The sequence below is a fragment of the Schistocerca serialis genome, chromosome 8, assembly GCF_023864345.2.
Source record: "Schistocerca serialis cubense isolate TAMUIC-IGC-003099 chromosome 8, iqSchSeri2.2, whole genome shotgun sequence".
Classification (NCBI taxonomy): Eukaryota; Metazoa; Arthropoda; class Insecta; order Orthoptera; family Acrididae; genus Schistocerca; species Schistocerca serialis.
Genome location: NC_064645.1, coordinates 549,804,796 through 549,825,692, shown reverse-complemented (window position 1 = coordinate 549,825,692; position 20,897 = coordinate 549,804,796). Strand labels below are relative to the sequence as shown.

General features: G+C 38.2%; 1 protein-coding gene across 3 annotated transcripts in view; it reads right to left on the bottom strand.

Annotated features, from left to right (window-relative positions):
* Positions 1–2,898: 2,898 nt before the first annotated feature.
* The window catches only part of LOC126416650 (uncharacterized), a 392,607-nt gene continuing 374,608 nt past the window's right edge, over positions 2,899–20,897 (bottom strand). For 2 of the 3 annotated variants that reach the window (XM_050084444.1, XM_050084445.1), the window contains 2 exons: positions 17,645–17,749; positions 2,899–5,021 (listed from right to left, as the gene is read on the bottom strand). In XM_050084444.1, the coding sequence (XP_049940401.1) occupies positions 4,913–5,021; positions 17,645–17,749 (214 nt within the window). In that variant the 3' untranslated portion in view covers positions 2,899–4,912. The remainder of the gene's footprint in view (positions 5,022–17,644; positions 17,750–20,897) is intronic. The other variant, XR_007575486.1, reaches the window with a different exon arrangement.

The following is a 20,897-nucleotide window of genomic DNA, read 5'->3' as shown; positions in this document are numbered from 1 at the left end:
CTCTAAAACTAGAAATTTAGTAATTGTAGGTGACTTTAATGTCAACTTCTTAACTGATAACCTCAAAACTGACCTGGACCACTTAATGAATTCTTACAACTTGGCTGCGATGGTTACCTGGCCCACTAGAGTTACAGAAAATTGCAAGAGCCTTCTAGATAATATTTTCATTGACAAGAATAGAGTCAACAGTGCTAGTGTGAGCAAAGTAATTTATGGCCTGTCTGACCATGATGGACAACTTCTGAAAGTAAATAACATCAGTTTGTGCAATAAAATCTCCCACACCTATAGGTCCTATAGATGTATAAACACTGAAACTGTGTCTGCCTTTAACGACTATTTGTCACAGATAGATTGGGAGCCAGTGTACAGCACATCAGATGTTAATGATAAATTTAACCTTTTTTTAAATGAATTTATATCTGTATTTGAAATGGCTTTCCCAAAAAAAACTGTCAGAAAGAACAATGAGGTTTCTTCCAGTAAACCATGGATTACTGGAGGTATAAAAATTTCTTGCAGGACTAAGAGGGAGTTACATGCCTCACTAAGAGTATCAAATGATCCCCTTGAAAGGTCTCATTTTAAGTTATATTGTAAAATTTTAAAAAGGGTGATAAACAAATCCAAGAGCCTGTATATTAAGTCTGAAATTGATAAATCTGAGAACAAAATAAAAGCAGTTTGGAATGTTATAAAGAGAGAGTGTGGCAAGAGTAACAAGAATGTTAATACCACAGAGATAAGCTATAAGGATGAGGTTATTCATAATCCTGTAACAGTTTCCAACATATTCAACAATCACTTCATAACTGCAGCAGAACAAGTAGGTTGTAACGGTTCCTTAAATGCTGCTACGCATTTATTACACAGAGCTAACCCTAACACGTATGACCCAATTTGTATTGCCCCAGTTACTATTACTGAAGTTAAAAATACCATCAAGGCCTTAAAAAATAAAAATTCCACTGGTATTGACAACATTTCACCAAAAATACTGAAGCATTGTAGTGACCACATATGTCAAGTCCTGTGTCACATTTTTAATGAGTCTATCCAGCAAGGTGTTGTCCCAGAGAGATTAAAGCTTGCCGTTGTGAAACCACTTTTCAAGAAGGGTGACAAAACTAATTTATCTAACTACCGTCCAATATCACTACTAAGTAGTTTCTCAAAAGTATTAGAGAAACTAATGTATACAAGAATTGTAGAACATCTTAACAGCCACAACATACTCAACAGAAACCAGTTTGGTTTCCAAAAAGGTAGATCAACTGAGCAGGCTATTTTTTCTCTCACAAATGAAATTTTAGAGTCAATAAATAATAAAATGTCACCTATTGGAATTTTTTGTGACTTGTCTAAGGCCTTTGACTGTGTGGACCACAACATTCTCTTACATAAGGCTAATTTTTATGGCTTGCGAGGTAGCATTGGTAGATGGATAGAATCATATCTGCAAAACAGAAAACAGAAGGTGATAATTAATGGTGCCAATGATAGTCCCATTTCTTCTGATTGGGGCACATTAAAGTGTGGTGTGCCTCAGGGGTCCATCCTAGGACCTTTGCTTTTCCTTATCTTCATCAATGATCTCCCACTTTGCACAGACACCGAGTGTAAATTTACTCTTTTTGCCGATGACACCACTATTCTGCTTGAAAGTCGAACTAACAGTGACCTAGAAAATAAATGTAATGCTGTACTCGTTGACATCCTACACTGGTTTAAGTGCAACGGACTAACTCTAAACATTCAGAAAACTCAGTATATGCAATTTCACACATCTCAACAAGAAAATGAAGTATGCCACTTAAACTGTGGTAACCAAAATATACTACACTGTGAATCATCTAAGTTCTTGGGCATTCTAATTGATGGCAAGCTGAACTGGTCTGAGCATATCTTAGACCTACATAGAAGGCTCAGTGTGGCAACTTATGCTCTGCGTGTAATCACCCCCATTGGTGATGAGGACGCTACTAAAGCTGCCTACTTTGGTTATTTTCATTCTATCATGTCGTATGGCATAATATTTTGGGGCAACAAGCCTTTAGCCAAAAAAATATTTACTGCACAGAAGAGAGCTGTTAGAATCATGAGTGGTGTTCATCCAAGATATTCTTGCAGAAGTCTGTTTCATAAGTTACAAATATTAACACTTACCTCTCAATTCATATTTTCTTTGATGATTTTTGTTTCTAACAACCTATCTCTTTTTAAAACTAATAGTGAATGTCATGATCATAATACTAGGTCTAAAAATGATCTACACAGGGATCTGAAACATTTAAGTCTTGTTCAGAAAGGTGTTCATTATTCAGCCACAAAAATTTTCAACTCCCTTCCATCAGGTATTAAAGATCACATTAATGTCTTACCTACTTTTAAATGTAAATTGAGAGAATACCTAATGGTAAATTCCTTCTATTCTCTTGATGAGTATCTACAGATAAAGCAATGATTTTTTATACTGATAAAAATTTGTTTGCTATAGATCACATTAACTGTTTAATTTGGAAAATGTACTATATTTCCTTTTTAGGTATTGTTTTATATTACTTGAGCTATACCTTTGATTTGATTTTAACCTACAAACTTATTCATAATCTTATGGTACATTTTTGTCATTTTATATATGTGCATTATTTGTTTAATTTGGAAAATGTACTATATTTCCTTTTTAGGTATTGTTTTATATTACTTGAGCTATACCTTTGATTTGATTTTAACCTACAAACTTATTCATAATCTTATGGTACATTTTTGTCATTTTATATATGTGTATTATATCTGTTGTATGTAATCATGACTCATTCCACATCCTTGTGATTTATCACAATACGGATTAATGGAATACGAAATAAATAAAATAATAAATAAAATAAAAAATAAACACCTACAATATTATAACAAAACAAATATTTACAAATGATAAGTGGAAAAACAGTTATAAATTGCAACAGTTAATGGACAAAACTCTACAGCTGACAGGTAGAAATCAGAGTTCAAATGGAAGTACATGAAAAGTAGATGCTCAGGATCATGTGTGTATGTGCTGTGAGGGTTTCTGCCATCTTGAAGTATACTTTTGCTGTATACCAGACATAACCTCCACTTCTTTCAGCTGTTCTTCCTGTAAAGCTACTTCTACTATGAATAAGAACAGGTTACGTACTCTGTATACAATCTGGTTTATTGACCAGACAACAACTCAAACTCAATTTACAACTCAGTTGTTTCACAAGAACACCTCGTCTGAAAGATTTCTCTCATTAGATATTTCTCTTTTCTTTGCTCTACATTTTAGATTTATATTGACAAAAATCCAGGATCTTCACCAGGGAGCAGTTCCACTGTGCGATGCACAGTGCTGCAGACCCTGAGCATCTACTTGTGATGACTGAAACTCATTTAAAAGGTGTCTTTCGTCACTGTATGACACCCCAGGAGCACCTCAGACATAAAAATCCAACCCCAACAAACCCAGAATCATCTCAACTAATGATAATAATCCTGCTTAAACTTTGCTGACTGCCAATTATGAAAGATTATTCAATTATACTAACTGCTAAGGGTACAGGTGTTATGTGAAACATCTGAAATATTAACCAATGTATCTGTACCCTTAGCATATAATTATTATTTCCATAGTACATAATATCTGAAACACCAAGAAAAGTTAAGGATTCAGCTCTTCTTCACATCTTGAGTTGAGACATGTATGGTTTTAGAAAATAGTGATTCATGGAGCATTGGGCCAAAATAATGCACAAACTACACTTAGTAGTTACTGAGGGCCAAGAGTGGAACTTTCATTATGGTCCCACAGTACAGACTATCCAAATGACACAAGATCTTCTAGTTATTACAAACCAATATTTAAAGTAACTTCTTCAGATTATGGAACTTTCCAATACCTCTTTATTTTTCAGCTGTTGTCATTCATGTTGTTCCACAATTACATGGCGCATTAGCACTCTGACAAGTTTCTGTACTATTCGGAGTTGGTACAACACATAACAATTAGCCTATCAAAATTGATCTTCCTATAAATGTCACAAAAAAGTACAAAATACGATCTAGTTTTTATTTCTGTGTCATAAAATTGATGTAACATCATTCATAACAGATCACATACCATTTGATTAATTATGTGAAGCTTGTGACTTGGTATATTTTGGGAAAATAGTTAATTTATTTTCATAATCACATAAACATCTTTTGTTTTTACCATATCTCTAAAATGTTTTGTTTCACAAAAAATATAACTTTATTCAAATCTGTTTTTATTCTCAGAAGTGGAAATGACCTTGTAGTTAATTTGGCTTACAGAATGTTCTGGATGTTTCTAGAAGGAATTGTAATTTATTCACACCATAAAATTCACACCAAAGGCATTCATTACAGGTATTCCACCAGCTCAGTTGATCACTTCAGGGTAGTCTCTGTTTGTAAGCTCTTAGAACAATAAGATACTGTGCATTTACACTTTGATAATTATGACGTAGTGGAGATAAAAATGTCTCTGTGTTAAATGAAAATGTTATTTGGAAGAGTGCGCTAACACCAAAAAGTATCAATGCCAATAATCTGGAATTAACTTCAGTTTTAACAGAGAGACCACCCTGAACCATATTTAATTTCAGCAAGGAAGCTACTCTTGGATACTGATTCCACCTTCAGTCAAGTAATAATGTATTATGTTACATTAGAACAACATCATATATGTTGTAAAATTAGTGGATAACCCTAGATTGCATTAAGACTTTACCATAAATACAAAATATCTAAGGGGGCTTTATACAATTAACTGATGTGTTACCACCATTTGTCTCCCAGCAAAGGAAAGTTACTGAGCACCAGATATGGAATACTCTTTGGATGAAGCTATGCTGTTGGCTTCCAGTCATCCTGTTATCTCCTGTAGTATCACGAACAGGCTGTCCACTTCAGGAACATTCGTCAGCAGCTCCTGACTATGGGTGACATCATCGGCATCTGGTGGGTATATCTCCCTGCAATACGAAGACATTAATGTTGTGCGAGATAAGAAACCAACACACGTTCAACCATAGATCAGCTAACAAACAGAAACTGTACCTGTTTGTGAAAATTAAAAGGTGAGAAGGTGGGCAATTATTGCAACAGACCATTGCAAATTACTCACAGAGCAGAATTTTTGTGTCTGACACAGAAAGAAGTAAAGGGGAGTTGAGTAATTGTGCGCAGTGGGTAATCGTATCCATTCAATATTTGAAATCTGCACTAACCGTGATGATGTCTGACTACTGCTGCCCTTTTCTGATTCTTATTGGGTGTTGGGAGACTAAGTTAACGGTGTGCTGAAAGAGAATATAATTCCTCAGTTTTAACTAAATTAAAGAATATGGTGATATTTGTACACTGTTTTACAGTTTACATAAACAGTGGGCTACATTAACTGATGTTATTGTGGAAAGTTCTTAATTAGAGAAATGTGATGTTAACCTATCTGCTTCAAGCAAGGACCCAGTAACTTATTTATTTGATATGAGTTATAGAACAGATTATAATTGAACAGATACTTTAATTTCTTCCAACCTGTCTATTGTCAGATATTTTTTTTTTTTCTTTTCAAATGCTAAGAAATCATAAACAAATCACTGCAATTAGAAATGATGGGAGAAAAACAGAGGATGTTGGGAGAGCCTGTAACATCCAGAATCAACTCCAAGAAAACAGTTAGTGTGGACTTGACCTGTTTCACCTTGTCTTAGTCATGTAGTTAGGTTAGACAGCAAATTGAATTGTTTGATACCACAACTGTTATTTCAATCATGACATGTAACCACCTAGATTCCAATTGACAGTATAATTATAGTGTAAATAAAAGTATGTGCAAGTGTTAAGTAACGTATATAATCTTGAAACAGCACTGCATCAAGTCTGTGGAACTCAGTTAATTGGTAGGAACATCTGAAATTGGCACATTCAGTCATAATTAGCCGATCATAAAATCATGTTTTTATTAGTTGTTCATTTTCAATTGTTAGCCAAAATAACTCAGACAAAGTTTACTTACCTTATGTATGATCTACATATGTAATGATATTCACAAATTTTTGGAATTATTATGAAATTTTATGAGTGATTGGCAATCGGAAAAGTATAAACAAATGACTGAAACCTATTTTCTGCGTAAATGCCAGAACTTCTGGTAACACTGATAAGAAGGTCTGTTTAGTCAAGTACCTAAAATATGGTAGGAATCCTGTACTTAATTTATTTATTGTGTAATTAACAAAACTGTAAAAAGCATTTTTTGTGTTCCATATTTGATGTAAATTTCTTTGATAACTTCTTTTTCAGTCTGAATTGTGTGTATTGATCAAATGAAAGCAATTGTAATATTTCTACCTGTGTGTTAAATTAACAAGATGTGATGATTTTTAAGCATAACTCATAAAATCAACACTATCAACAATGCTCCAATTGTCATGAAAGGCATATAAGCTATCGAGTTATGAGAGATGGGGCTCATTGTTGTTCTGACTTCCACGACAAGTATCATTCAATGTATCCTGAAATTATTTTACACTTCATGCTTTATAAACTTAAAATGTGAATCCACTTCTCGACAAGATCTCCAGGACAAAGAGCAGATCTCAAGTTAAGTACTATTCATTACTGAGTTGCACCACTCACACAGGCTGTTTTATTTCATCGGGCACATTACTTTGCAAAGTGAAGGGCCAGAGTATCATGCACAGTTGCATATTTGTGATATTTGCAGTTAAACATTAGTGTACTGTTTTCTATATTTAAATTGATGTGGTATAGTAAGAGCAGAGAAACTACAGACGCTGTACATAAAGTTCGTTTTAGGTTACTTGATATATATGTGTTAAAATAATGATTTTCACCTAAGTGCACACTATTCTCACACTTTCCCTTACTTCAAATAGGCAAGTGATTCGAAGAGGATGAAAAGAATCACATATGAGATCTAATGCCTCAGTTGTGTCTGCCCTTCCAGTGTCGGCAGAGTGCAGTCATTTGGTGAAGCTCACATCACGATCAACCAACGATGCCAATTACATGCTGTTTTGCAAGGTAGAGTTCACGGATGCCTTCTAGCAAATTGGAGGCATGCCAAGATCTCAGCGACATAGACTGTGCCATAAGTGTTACATCGAGGCTTAGGCAACAGTTCCAAGACTTCATGGATGTTCTTCATAGGTCAGCACAAGGTCAATAATGAATAACAACTACACAACAAGAGAACTATATAGCAGTAGCTGCAAGACAATTATCTGAAAGTCTTCTGCTGCCTCAGGGTTACTAATTTGTCAGTCTGGCAGTGTATGTTTCATTCATGGCAGTTAAGAAATGGATCTGTTTCTTGTCAAGTCAACAACAATGTACCGTAAGGTTGCACTCTTCTATTATGAATTCTACATTATCCTGCAAAATTTTGCTCATTGCGGAATCATTTGGATGTAAAGAGAATTAAGGGGAGAGCTACTTTGGTGTTTGGAGGAGTTGCAGTTTGAGGAAGCATTGTGATACAAGAGCATTTGGAGTCTTGCATCTTTTTTCTTGTTTAGAGGAATGCTGTTATCACCTATTGATGTAGAAATGAGATATTAAAGGAAGAATAGAAGATATGAGTTCAATGCACCACTGACAGTGAAGTTATAAGAGGGGGAACACAAGCTAGGATTGGTTAGGCAATCTGCTGTGTCCTTGTCAAAGGAAGGACTGATTTACAGAAACCAAACAAATATATATTGTGGTGCCTCTCCTGGGGGCCACCTTTGTCTACTCAGTTGCCAGAGGTCCAGAAGAAAGCCGTACCTCATGTGGTGAGGGCGTGAGATGCAGACATTGGAGTCATTCTGCAAACTCGCAGGGGTAGTTGGGCAGATCCCCTCATCTCAGTTAAGAATGGACACAATGCAAAGAGCCTGTTCGGCAATGAGAAGAGTGCTGTAAACCGATGAACCCCTGCAGACACAAAAGCATCATGAATGCACTTGTGGAGGTGTCTGAATCTTCTGGTTCACAGCAGCCGTTTTTACCCACTTTAAAAAGCAAGAATGTGTCAAAAATTCTAGCCCCCTGTAGGCACTGGGAAGTAGCATACACTAAGTGCCAATAATTCCCAAAGGCAGGCAGGTGAAACTAAAGAATGGTGAAAGAACTCAGCCCCCAACCTGTCAGCCTGTTTTTTATTTTAAGTAGTTTCCTGGACAGTAAGGTTGTTCTTAAAAATCACAAATGCCAGCAGATTCTGAGACAAAGCACAAACATGAGACTGGTCAGGCCTCATGTAGAAAGAGGAAGAGCTGTTACAAAAAAGTGTTATGTGGCTGCTCTCACAAACACTCAGGAATGCAGAAAAACATCAAAATAATGTATGACCAATGCTGGGAACAGCCTTGACAGTGAAATCAAGAGGAAGATGGCAGTTCCTGAGTCTCACAACTATCCACGCAAGATAGAGAATTCCCACCCTGCACTGGGAAGTGTAGTCATGAAACAGCGATCAGTAATTGGGTGGCATTGGATAATTTTCCGGTGGCCATTTCGAGAGGAGGAAAATGTTTCTCTCTCTCTCTCTCTCTCTCTCTCTCTCTCTCTCTCTCTCTCTCTCTCCCTCTCCCTCTCCCTCACTCTGTGTGTTTCTGGCCTTTGCCTTTTTCATGGGCAAGTGCTCTACTGATACTGAGCTACCCAAGCACGACTCATGACCCACCTTCACAGCTTCAATTCTGCCAGTACCTCGTCTCCTACCTTCCAGACTTCACAGAAGCTCTTCTGCGAACCTTGCAGAACTAGCATTCCTGAAAGAAATGATATTGCAGAGACATGGCTTAGCCATACCTTGGGGGATGTTTCCAGAATGAAATTTTCTCTCTGCAGCAGAGTGTGTGCTAATATGAAACTTCCTGGCTGATTAAAACTGTGTGCCGGACCGAGACTCTAACTCAGGACCTTTGCCTTTCAGGGCAAGTGCTCTGGATTTCTTTATTCACTACATTTTGGCAACCAGCATGGAGTGGTCTAAAACTGTGTGCCGGACCGAGACTCTAACTCAGGACCTTTGCCTTTCAGGGCAAGTGCTCTGGAATTCTTTATTCACTACATTTTGGCAACCAGCATGGAGTGATCTCATTGGTAATTTGCATGCTGTGTGATATTGCAGTCAAGTTCCCAATTCACTATGGTATCTATATGGCCAGAATGTGCTCTGAAACTTGTTCCTCCACAATATGAGACCTTTTGTTAATCGTTGCACCACTACCTTGAAAATATGAGGGAGGATCAAATATAAATGGGATTTTTGTTCTTGAACAACAACAGTTGGTAGGACTGGCCCCACACTTTTACTATGCTTCGGTGGAACCGTTAGAAGTGAGGAGAGCATGCTGTTAGATATTTCCTGCTGTTTTGTCAGTAATGCTCTCAATGTCTGAGCAACAGGTGCACCCTTTCATTGCGCAATGTACAACTATAAAATTTCTTGCCCGTAAATCAGTTACAGTGGCGAAAAGCTGCCAAAGATTGACTGCACAGTTCAGTGATAAAACATTATCAAAGACACATGTGATTGCCTGGCATAAAAAGTTCAATGAACAACAAGAATGTGTTGAGAATCAGCAAACATTCGTGCAGTTAAAGTCATTATTGACGACTATTGACGGGCGAGAATATCAGAAATTGCACGAAAAGTCAGAATCAGTTATGGGAGCTGTCAAGCAATCATCACAAATGACCTACAGTTCCATAAAGTGTGTTCCAGATGGGTCCTGAAACTTCTGACTGACAATCTGAAGTTGAAACATTTGGAGATCTGTCAGAGGCTTATAGCAAGGTTTTTGGAAGAAGGTGATCCATTTTTGAGTCAGATCATCACTTGCGATGAAACATGGGTTCGCCACTACACTCCAGAATCCACACAACCCAGTAAGGAGTGGCGGAGGAAAGGGGAGGCAGCACCAGTGAAAGCCAAGACTCGACTGTCGCCTGGCAAGGTTCTTTCGACCATTTTTTTCGAGCAGCGAGGCATTTTGCTGATTGACTTTTTACATGAGCAACGCACAAGCAATGCTGCTTACAACTGCGAACTGTTGAACAAGGCGAGAGTTGCATATCGCCACAAGAGATGAGACCAGTAGATCCTCCTCCACGACAATGCGCGACCCAATACTACAGCTCTATCTATCTCCAAGCTGCAGGAAATGCACTGGACTACACTTGATCATCCTCCTTACAGCCCGGACTTATTGCCCTGTGATTTACATTTATTTGGACCACTTAAAGAAGCTCTAGGAGGGTGTCGATTTGAAGACGACAAGACTGTGGAAGACTTCGTGTGCAACTGGCTGGTGATACGACCCAGTTCTTTTTATGATGAGGGCATCAAAATGTTACTCATAGGCTGGGACAAATGCATTCCCAAAGCAGGAGACTATGTGGAAAAATAAATTATAATTGCTTTGAGTTTTTCAATAAATGAATTTAAATAAAAAATAAAATCCCGTTTGTTTTTGATCCGCCCTCGTATAATACTATATGTATGTTTTCAATTTCCCAATTTGTTCAGACTTCCCCATCAGGGACAATAATGTTCATCTAATTAGACTGCTGCGATGGATGAATTTCTCTTAGATGCCTGCCTCCACAATTGAGGTTGCTAAAGCATGCTTGTCCAGTTCTGCTCAACTTGGAGGTAAGGTGTTTTGAATCCTGGTGTTGGATGAAATTTTTGCTGCTAGTGTTTGGTCAGCAAGGGGTGGAGAGGTGGTGGCATAAAGTTCCTGATCACCAGTCTTTGTGCTGATGTCCTGGATTAATTTCCAAACTTCTCCACATTGTTGAATAGTTGGGTCTTCAACTAGCAGAAGACACCGTTATTCAACATGTCAACATATCTCTGGGAAAGCCTGAAGAATTACTTCTCCACAGTGTCTTATGAAGTGAGGACATGTGACACTGTTGATAGTGGTCTGTCTGACAGTTGGGGATGTTTGATATTAAACTTGGATGCCCCCTTACAGCTATTTGAGAGGAGTAGGCTATGTGACAGCAGCAAGTTTCACCCTCTACCGTCTCTCATTATTATCATACGACACAAATACAACACAAATACAACACAAATATCCATTACACTCATCTAGACTCCCCAACTACACATATGACATCCACTCTGTGAGATTTCCAAGCCAACACTGTCATATGACATTTAATTTTAATTGCTCATAGGTGAAGACAGCCCTTACTTAAATTGGGCCATTGGGATCTTCCGATTTAAATCCTATGGAATGTACCTGAGATGTACTCTCAAGTTAGACTGTCCAGGCATGGTTAATTTTCTTTTAATGTTTATCCTTCATTTCAGAATTTCTCTAGTTATTTGTTGCCCCATCTCATGCATGGGAACATTCTTAGATGCTCCTTGGTATATTGCCCACAATCTCAAGATAATGCTGCACAAGTGTATCCTACTCTTCAACACAGACTCTCCTGAGGTCATCCAGTATGTGAAGAGGGTTCCTAAGATGACACATTACAAGTTTCAACTGGTCCCAAGCTTGCTCAATTGGGTCCACATCAGCAGATACCAAAGGTCTTTCCATTCACTTGAGTCCTGCCTCCTGGAGGAATGTATTGATGAACTAGTACACTGCCCCCACCATGTGATCATCTTAACAGGTGAAACTGTTGCTGAAATGTTAACTGTAGGGCGGTACAAAGGGCTGGAAGGTATTGCCATGATACTACACTGTCCTTAAAATACATTCAATACTGATGAATTCCTACACCTTTCAGTTGAAAAACAGAAATGCATGCCTGATACATGTGTTGGTACTTGATTGCCCTCATGATGATCAACAGGTGATAGAACAGACTGTATGCTCATCCCTGATGACAACCTGATACCACTGGCCTGATTCCAAGTGAGGAAAACCCAGGACAATTGCCCCAATTTAATCTTTGAACCACAGAAAGGATGAATGAAATAACTATTAGTGTTAGTGGTGTTGAGAAACAGTTGAAATTGTTAAAAGTGAACAAAGGGGAACAAAGCTGCAGGCCTCAATGGAATCCCTGTCAGAATTTATACTGAATTTGCAGCTGAGTTAGTCCCTTTATAATCTAGTGTAGATCCCTCGAAGAAAAAACTGTGCCCAGTAGCCTTGACGTTGATTTATTGTAGGATCTTAGAACAAATTCTGAGCTCAAACATAATGAGGTATCTTGGACAGAATAACTTCTTCAATGCCATCCAACATGGATATCAAAAACATTGATCATGTGAAACCCAACTCACACTTTTCTCAGATGACTTACTGAAAGCTTTGGATCAAGACACCAGGTAGGTTGAGTATTTCTCAGTTTCTGAAAAGCATTTCACTTCATACCCCACCTGTGCTTAATGTCAAAAGTACGGTCATATATGGTATCAAGTGAAATTTGTGACTGGATTCAGGACTTTTTGGTAGGGAGGGCACAACATGTTGTCTTGGATGGAGAGTCATCGTCAGATGAAGAAGTAACTTAGGGTGTGCCCCAGGAAAGTGAGTTGGGACCCTTGCTGATCATATTGTACATTAATGACCTTGAGGACAATATTAACAGTAAAATCAGGCTTTTTGCACATGATACAGTTATTTGTAATGAAGTACTATCTGAGAGAGGCTGCATAAATATTCAGTCAGATGTTGATAAAATTTCAACATGGCACAGAGATTGGCAAATTCCACTTCACAAAACAAAAAAATGTAGTATCCTATGACTATGATGTCAATGAGTCACTGTTGGAATTGGTCAACTTATACAAATATCTGGGTGTTAAACGTTATAGGGACGGGAAATGGAATGATCACATAGGTTCAGGCACAGGTAAAGCAGGTGGTAGTCTTCGGTTGGTTGGTTTAATGCTGCAATCGGTCTACAAGGGAAATAGCTTACAAATCACTCATGTGACTGGTTCTAGAATATTGCTCAAGTGTGTGGAATTGGTACCAGATAGAACTAACAGGGGATACTGAACGTATATGGAGAAGAGCAGCTTGAATGGTCACAGGTTTGTTTAATCTACGGGAGAGTGTCACAGGGATACTGAGGGGATGGAACTGGAAGACTCTTGAAGATATACATGAACTATCTTGAGAAAGTATAATAATAAAGTTTCGAGAACTGGCTTTAAATGATTACTGTAGGAATATACTACAACCTGGTATGTATCGCTACTTTGGGATCAAGAGTATAAGATAGAATAATTACTGCTTGCACAGAGGCATTCAAACAATCTTTTTTCCCACACTCCATATGTGAATGGAACAGGAATAAATCCTAATAACTGGTACAATGGGATGTACCCTCTGCCATGTACCTTGCAGTGGTTTGTGGAGTATAACTGTAGATGTAGAGGGATTCCCATTTTCCTATAGCACCAGGATATCGGGGTCTTTGTACTGTTGTTCAGAATGGATGCCAAGAGATCATATTGATTGTCTGGAGGTAATTGTGTACATTTGCCTCAGAAATGTCAATATGTTGTTCTTTTGCCATAATTTGTAGGTGGTGAAATGAGCTGGTGAACTATGCAGCAGGTATTCAATTTTTTGTATCTCACATTAATTGTTGAAAGCTCAAATGATGTTGCCATGGTGTACTTCAATTTGGTGTGCAACTTCCCAAGGTGACAATCTTTCATGACAATGTATGCAGAGTCTGAGACTGAAATGATGCTTCTGGGCATGTGGAACAGTGTACATGTACAAAGTTGCACTGAAACCGCAGGTTCAATTTACGCTCAGTTACACAGGTGGTTGTATGTAGTGATTTCCTATAGTCAAAACAGTTTCGAGAAAAAGATTTACTGTTTAAAAAAATACTATGTAATCATGAGAATGGTGGAAACTTTATTTGATCAGTTTACATGTGATAAAATGTTGCTGACCATTAAAAAGGTGACACCATGAAGATGACATGCTACAAATGGCAAACTGGCATGAAATGTACAACAGTCTTAGCCATTAGAATTTAAGCATTTCAGCACAACAACACAAAGTAGGTAGGAATAATGTCATCATAGATTCTGTATATAAGTAAAGACTATTCAACAACTTTCTCTTCCATAATTCATGTTTGAATATTTGTTGTTTGTGGAAAGCTTATGTTATGTCTCGTGGACAGAGATATACCAGCACATTTCAGAATTCAATAACAGCAGCATTGTAGCCTATGAATACTGCAGTCCACCACTCTGTGATATTCCTACTTTCATCAGGTGCGATCCCATGAATACGCAATCTAGTAGTTCAGAAGGGCCATGCTCAAAGCTATGCAGATTCTGAGCATTCTTACATGACTTGTGCCTGAGAAGAAAGACATATTCTGCACTTGGCCATGCAGGATCTTACAGTTGCATCATGTACCTTGAGTAAGGAAATGGGGTTGTTAGGTAAAACACAAGTATTTGCAAAAACAGTGTGACAATGTCTGGAGCACCACAGACTGTCAGCACTGTGGCTGTCATTATTATTATTATTACGTAGTATTCTGCCTAATGGCAGGTCTGTGTCTTTGTATGGAGAATTTATGATGCCAATGTTCCCTGTCTTCAGCTTCTTCCTGCAGTCTGCTGTATCTCTTTCTATCTTTCATGCCATCCAAAAGTTGAATTCTTCTTCTTCCTCGTCCTACCATTCCTTTAATTTTCCGTTCAATGACTTCATGCATGAGCCTTCCATGTCGAAGTATGTGTCTGCCCAATTCCCCTTAAAGTGGAAGCAGAGAGAGGTGACCCGACAATGGTGCATCGAACAACAAAACAGGCACAGTAGTGTGTAAAGTAATAGAATATGCTCACATTTCATGAAAACGGCGATTCCTGGCCAACTGTGCTGTTTGATACCATGTTGTGGCATAGTGAATCTTAACAAGCACATGTTGTAATGTTATAGTTGGCTAAATTGATGAACTTGTGGTACTATGAAGTATAATGAAACTGTTATGAAATACAGTTTTTATTCAAAGATGTACTCCTTTTGTCTGGACAGGTCTTTTTATTTCAGTGTTTGCAGTACTAAACAGTAACAAATGTTGTTTTTATGTTAACTGGTATGTGTGCATCCTGGAAATGACCTTGACCATGTTTCCATGTAAACTTACTAGGTGGCAGAGCTGTGCTTTGCAATGCACTGTTTGGTTTCTTGGCACATTATTTACAGTAACACAATGGATGCTGATTGTGAGCAAAGAGTGTGCATTAAGTTCTGTGTTAAGCTGAGGAAAACCCATAGTGAAATGTAGACAATGATTAAGCAAGCATATGCAAGCAATGAACTTTCAATAAATTGTGTTTTCAAGCCACACAAAAGGTTTTGTGAAGGCAGAGATTCAGTGCAAGACGACCCCAGATCTGGTCACCCGTGTACTGCGCATACCAATGCAAATACGGAACATGTAAGGCAGCTATTGCATGAAGATTCATGTAACTGTGAGTGTGATATCAGGAGAACTTAATTTGAATCGTGATGTGTGTTATAAGATTTTACGTAAGGATTTAGGGAAACAGAAACTTAATGCAAAACTCATCTCTCACACACTAACAAATGAAATAAAGAGGAAACACGAAGAATTTCTGCTGAAGTACTGGACAGAGCCGAAGCGATCCCACATTGCTATCAAAGATTATTGCTGGAGATGAAAGTTGGTGCTACCAGCATGACCCTCATATGAGTGTCAAAGTGCTAAATGGCAGAGACTTATATCACCAACCTCAAAAAAAGCCAAACAAAAGTCAAAGAACAAGCTTAGAGAACAAAGACAATGCTGATTTTAATCTTTGATAGTAAGGGATTAGTTAACTATGAGTACATTCCTCCCGGTCAAACAGTGAACCAAACTCATTACATCAAGGCTCAAAACATTCGCAACAAGAAATTTGACATAGCTGCCATGATTTGTGGCTTTCTCAGAACTGGCTCCTATTGCATGACAATGCAAGACCCATTACTGCTTTATCTGTTACCGAGTACTTGGCCAGACATTCTGTTTGCCATCCCACAACCATCATATTTGCCCAACCTCTCATCTTTCGACTCAAAGGAAGCTTCTTCAAGATACCACATACATCCAATGAGCTGTAAAAATGAGCTTAAAAGCATCACAGTTGAAAATTTTCCTGCTTGCTGCCAAAACCTCAAGAAATGTTGGCAACTGTACATAAATAGCCAAGGGGACTACTTTGATAGGGGCTGGGATCAGTATGTGCAATTTCCCATTTTTTTTTTTTAAAAAAAGTGTCCTGAAACATTTCTGACAAAGGGAGTATTCAATGAATGCAGACAACATAAATATATAAAAATCTTGCAGTAAAACCTATTTGTTATTATTGTACAGTTTAACGAAAAGACCGAGGAAACATGTTAGTAATAAAATCCATTATGTGATTAAATATTTGTTTAGTTTTGTAGATTATGTACAATTTTAACTCTATATTTTCTGGGTTTTGCCAACATTAATGATACTCTTTTGACCTGATTGTTACTTTGGATTGTTTGCAATGGTTTATTAATCTAAATTCTGTAATTTGTATTTTAAAACTGCACAATCTTGTATTGAAATCATCAAAATCACTATCTTAAAGAATGTAAACAGCTATGTTCCAATTTTTAGAATCTACATAGACCTCCGTACTAACTAGGGTGATCAACTCTTCCTTATTTCCCTGGATCTCCCATAGGCTATCACACCAATTAAATTACACCATTTAAATGGTCGTGTTACAAGTGGCACCATGTCATCTTTCCAGATGAGATCCAGCTCTGCAGACAGCACCACGATGGATGCTCTGAGGGAAATGAACTTAATCAGACTGAACTGATCACTGCTACACAGGCTCAGCACCTGATGAAATGATATAGGGTGCCACTGGCACACAACACAATCAAATGTAGTTCACATAGCCAGTAGTATGGACAGCACATGTTACCTTTCAACAAGGTAATAGCACAAGATCACATATTGGCTATGCTGACCTGACCTACCTCAATGCAGAGGGTGCTCTACAGTTGCAATGGCCAGCACAGTCTCCAAATTTCACACCCACTGAAAACATCTGATCATGGGTTGCCGAGAGATGGATGTGCCATCTCTCACTAACCACTATGACTGATGAACTCTGGCACACAGATGAAGCAGTTTGGAGTGAGGTACTCATATCTGCCACCCCAGCTCAGTGCCTAGCTGGGTTACAGTTGCCGTTTGCTACTGGAGGTGTGTGCTAAATTTGACACCCTGTACAACTGTAAATCACCCACAAATTTAATCATATAATCTACCTTCTATATTGTAAACACACTATAAGTAGCAATTTTCCTGGTGTTACATTTTTACTGACCAGAATAGTACGTAATGGCATTGCAGCTATTGAATGACAACACTTCCTCTGCGTGGTCTGCAAGGGCATCAACTGCTGAGAACCAAGCAGAAGACTGCTGCTTGGCGACTGAAAGTGCTGCTTGATGGTAGTCTGATGTGTTTTGTGATGGATTTTTCTTACTCTTAATAGGATTAGCAGTCTTTTTTGATGCTTTGTTGCCCTATAATAGCACCACAGCACGTGAATTTGAACACTTACCCTCTTATTTCATGGACGAGGCGACCAATGTGTCTCATTAGACAAAATTCCCGCATAGGGACAATGTGAGATAGAGTTTCAGTTGTCGTCGTGACGTCCTCAAACCTGGAACAGAGTTATAGCTTATATGTGGCTATGAAGTCTCAAAGCTGCTCATTTGATAAGAAAATTACTATACTGTTGAGTAAATAAATTTATGGTGTTTAAGGTGCCCATAAGATTATTTTTTTCTGCACAAAAACCCACAAAATGAAGCATGAAATAATCATTTTGGAGAACCCGCAGGCATAAACACTCAACACAAAAGGATCACCACAGCAAAATCAGACCTGGAGCAATCTGAAATTCTGTTAGAAACCATACAGGACAGTTCCAAATTCCAGTAGATCAATCTACAAGAGGTATTCCCAATGTTTCTTACCTACAAAGTGAGTACAGGAACCAGCAGAATGAAGCGTGCAGAGAAGAGGAAACTTCTTCACAGCCAGAAAAAGAATGCTTTCTGGGCTTAGAAGAAACAGAAGACCCCTGTCTACATCTACATCTACATGGTTACTCTGCAATTCAAACTTCAGTGCCTGGCAGAGGGTTCATCGAACGATATTCATACTACTTCTCTACCATTCCACTCTCGAATGGCACGTGGGAAAAAGGAACACCTAAATCTTTTCGTTCGAGCTCTGATTTCTCTTATTTTATTATGATGATCATTTCTCCCTGCGTAGGTGGGTGTCAACAAAATATTTTTGCATTCAAAAGAGAAAGTTGGTGATTGAAATTTCATAAATAGATCTTGCCGCAAATAAAACCACCTTTGTTTCAGTGACTGCCACCCCAACTCGCATATCATATCAGTGTCGCTCTCACCCCTTTGCACGATAACATGAAATGAGCTACCCTCCTTTGCACTTTTTCGATGTCCTCCATCAGTCCTACCTGGTAAGGATCCCACAGGATGCAGCAATATTCCAGCAGAGGATGGACAAGTGTAATGTACGCTGTCTCTTAAGTGGGTTTGTCACATCTTCTAAGTGTTCTGCCAACAAAGCGCAGTCTTTATTTTGCCTTCCCCACAATATTATCTATGTGGTCTTTCCAGTTTAAGTTGCTCGTAATTGTAATTCCTAGGTATTTAGTTGAATTGACAGCCCTTACATTTGTGCGATTTATCGTATACCCAAAATTTATCAGATTTCTTTTAGTACCCATGTGGATGACCTCACACTTTTCTTTGTTTAGTGCCAATTGCCATTTTTCGCACCATACAGAAATTCTCTCAAGATCATTTTGTAATTGGAATTGATTGTCTGATGATTTTACTATATGGTAAATTACAGTGTCATCTGCAAAAAATCTAAGGGGACTGCTCAGATTATTACCTAGATCATTTATGTAAATCAGAAACGGCAGAGGGCCTATGGAATGCCAGATATCACTTCTATTCTTCTTGGTGATTTACCGTCTATCACTATGAACTGTGACCTCTCTGAGAGGAAATGACAAATCCAGTCACACAACTGAAATTTTTACTCCCTATGCACGCAATTTGATTAATAATCGCTTGTGAGGAATGGTATTAAAAGCCTTCTGGAAATCCAGGAACACGGAATCGATCTGAGATCCCTTGTCAACAGCACTCATTACTTCATGGGAAGAGAGAGCTAGCTTTGTTGCACAAGAATGATATTTTCTGAATCCGTGTTGGTTACGTATCAATAAGTCATTTTCTTCAATGTGATTCATGTACAGTATATGCTCCAAAATCCTACAGCAAATTGAGGTCAGTACTATGGGTCTGTAAATCAGTGGGTTACTCCTATTTCCTTTCTCGAATATTGGTGTGACCTGAGCTACTTTCCAGTCTTCAGGAACAGACCTTTCGTCAAGTGAGCAGTTGTCAAACCCTATGGTCCTAAGTAGTTGCAAACAAAAAGAAGGAAAAGAAGAAGAATATTTTTATGTTTGTTCATGTGAGGTTCGCGCTGTGTTGTTCATTTGAAATTCAATGACATAAAGGTTCTGCAGTATCTACACTTAATTTAAGAAGAAGAAGGTTTTTATTGTTTGTTCATGTGTGGTTTTTGCTGTGTTGTTCATTGGAAATTCAATTACACAAAGGTTCTGCAGTAGCTACACTTCATTTCCATGTTATCTTCTTCTTTGCTAAAGAGAATACCATCAGTAGAAGGATTACACCATGTAAATAATCTGCTCTTGCTCGTAACATTTTGTGGGTCACTGTAACCACTGGCAAGCATTCCACAGTCTTACACAGTAGTTCCACCTGCCTTTGCCTCTTCACTACATGAATGATTATAACAAATGGGCCCTGATGCAAAGCTGTAAAGTACAAACATAAAATCATACATATAGAGAAATAGCTATATATATATATATATATATATATATATATATAAAAAAAAAATCTAAAAACAAAGATGATGTGACTTACCAAACGAAAGTGCTGGCAGGTCGATAGACACACAAACAAACACAAACATACACACAAAATTCAAGCTTTCGCAACCAACGGTTGCTTCATCAGGAAAGAGGGAAGGAGAGGGAAAGACGAAAGGATGTGGGTTTTAAGGGAGAGGGTAAGGAGTCATTCCAATCCCGGGAGCAGAAAGACTTACCTTAGGGGGAAAAAAGGACAGGTACATGTGTGTGTGTGTGCCAGTGTATACCTGTAGGGTATACCACGTGGGAAAAATATATCTAAAAACAAAGATGATGAGACTTACCAAACAAAAGCGCTGGCTGGCCGATAGACACACAAACAAACACAAACACACACACAAAACTCTAGCTTTCGCAACCAACGGTTGCTTCATCAGGAAAGAGGGAAGGAGAGGGAAAGACGAAAGGATGTGGGTTTTAAGGGAGAGCGTAAGGAGTCATTCCAATCCCGGGAGTGGAAAGACTTACCTTAGGGGGACAGGTATACACTCGCACACACGCACATATCCATCCGCACATACACGGACACAAGCAGACATTTTTTTTTTACAAATGTCTGCTTGTGTCCGTGTATGTGCGGATGGATATGTACGTGTCAGAAGTCATTGATGTAACATATAAAAAGGAAGTGACCAATTATTGATCCCTGAAGCACACCAAATTTAATATTCCTAATCCTTGATGTATAACTTTTTATTGTTTCTCCATTATGTGTGGGACTGAGGTACGCTGTCTTCTGTTTTTTAAGTGTGATGTGATGAGGTGCAATAGTTTTCCACTTATGCCATCTCTG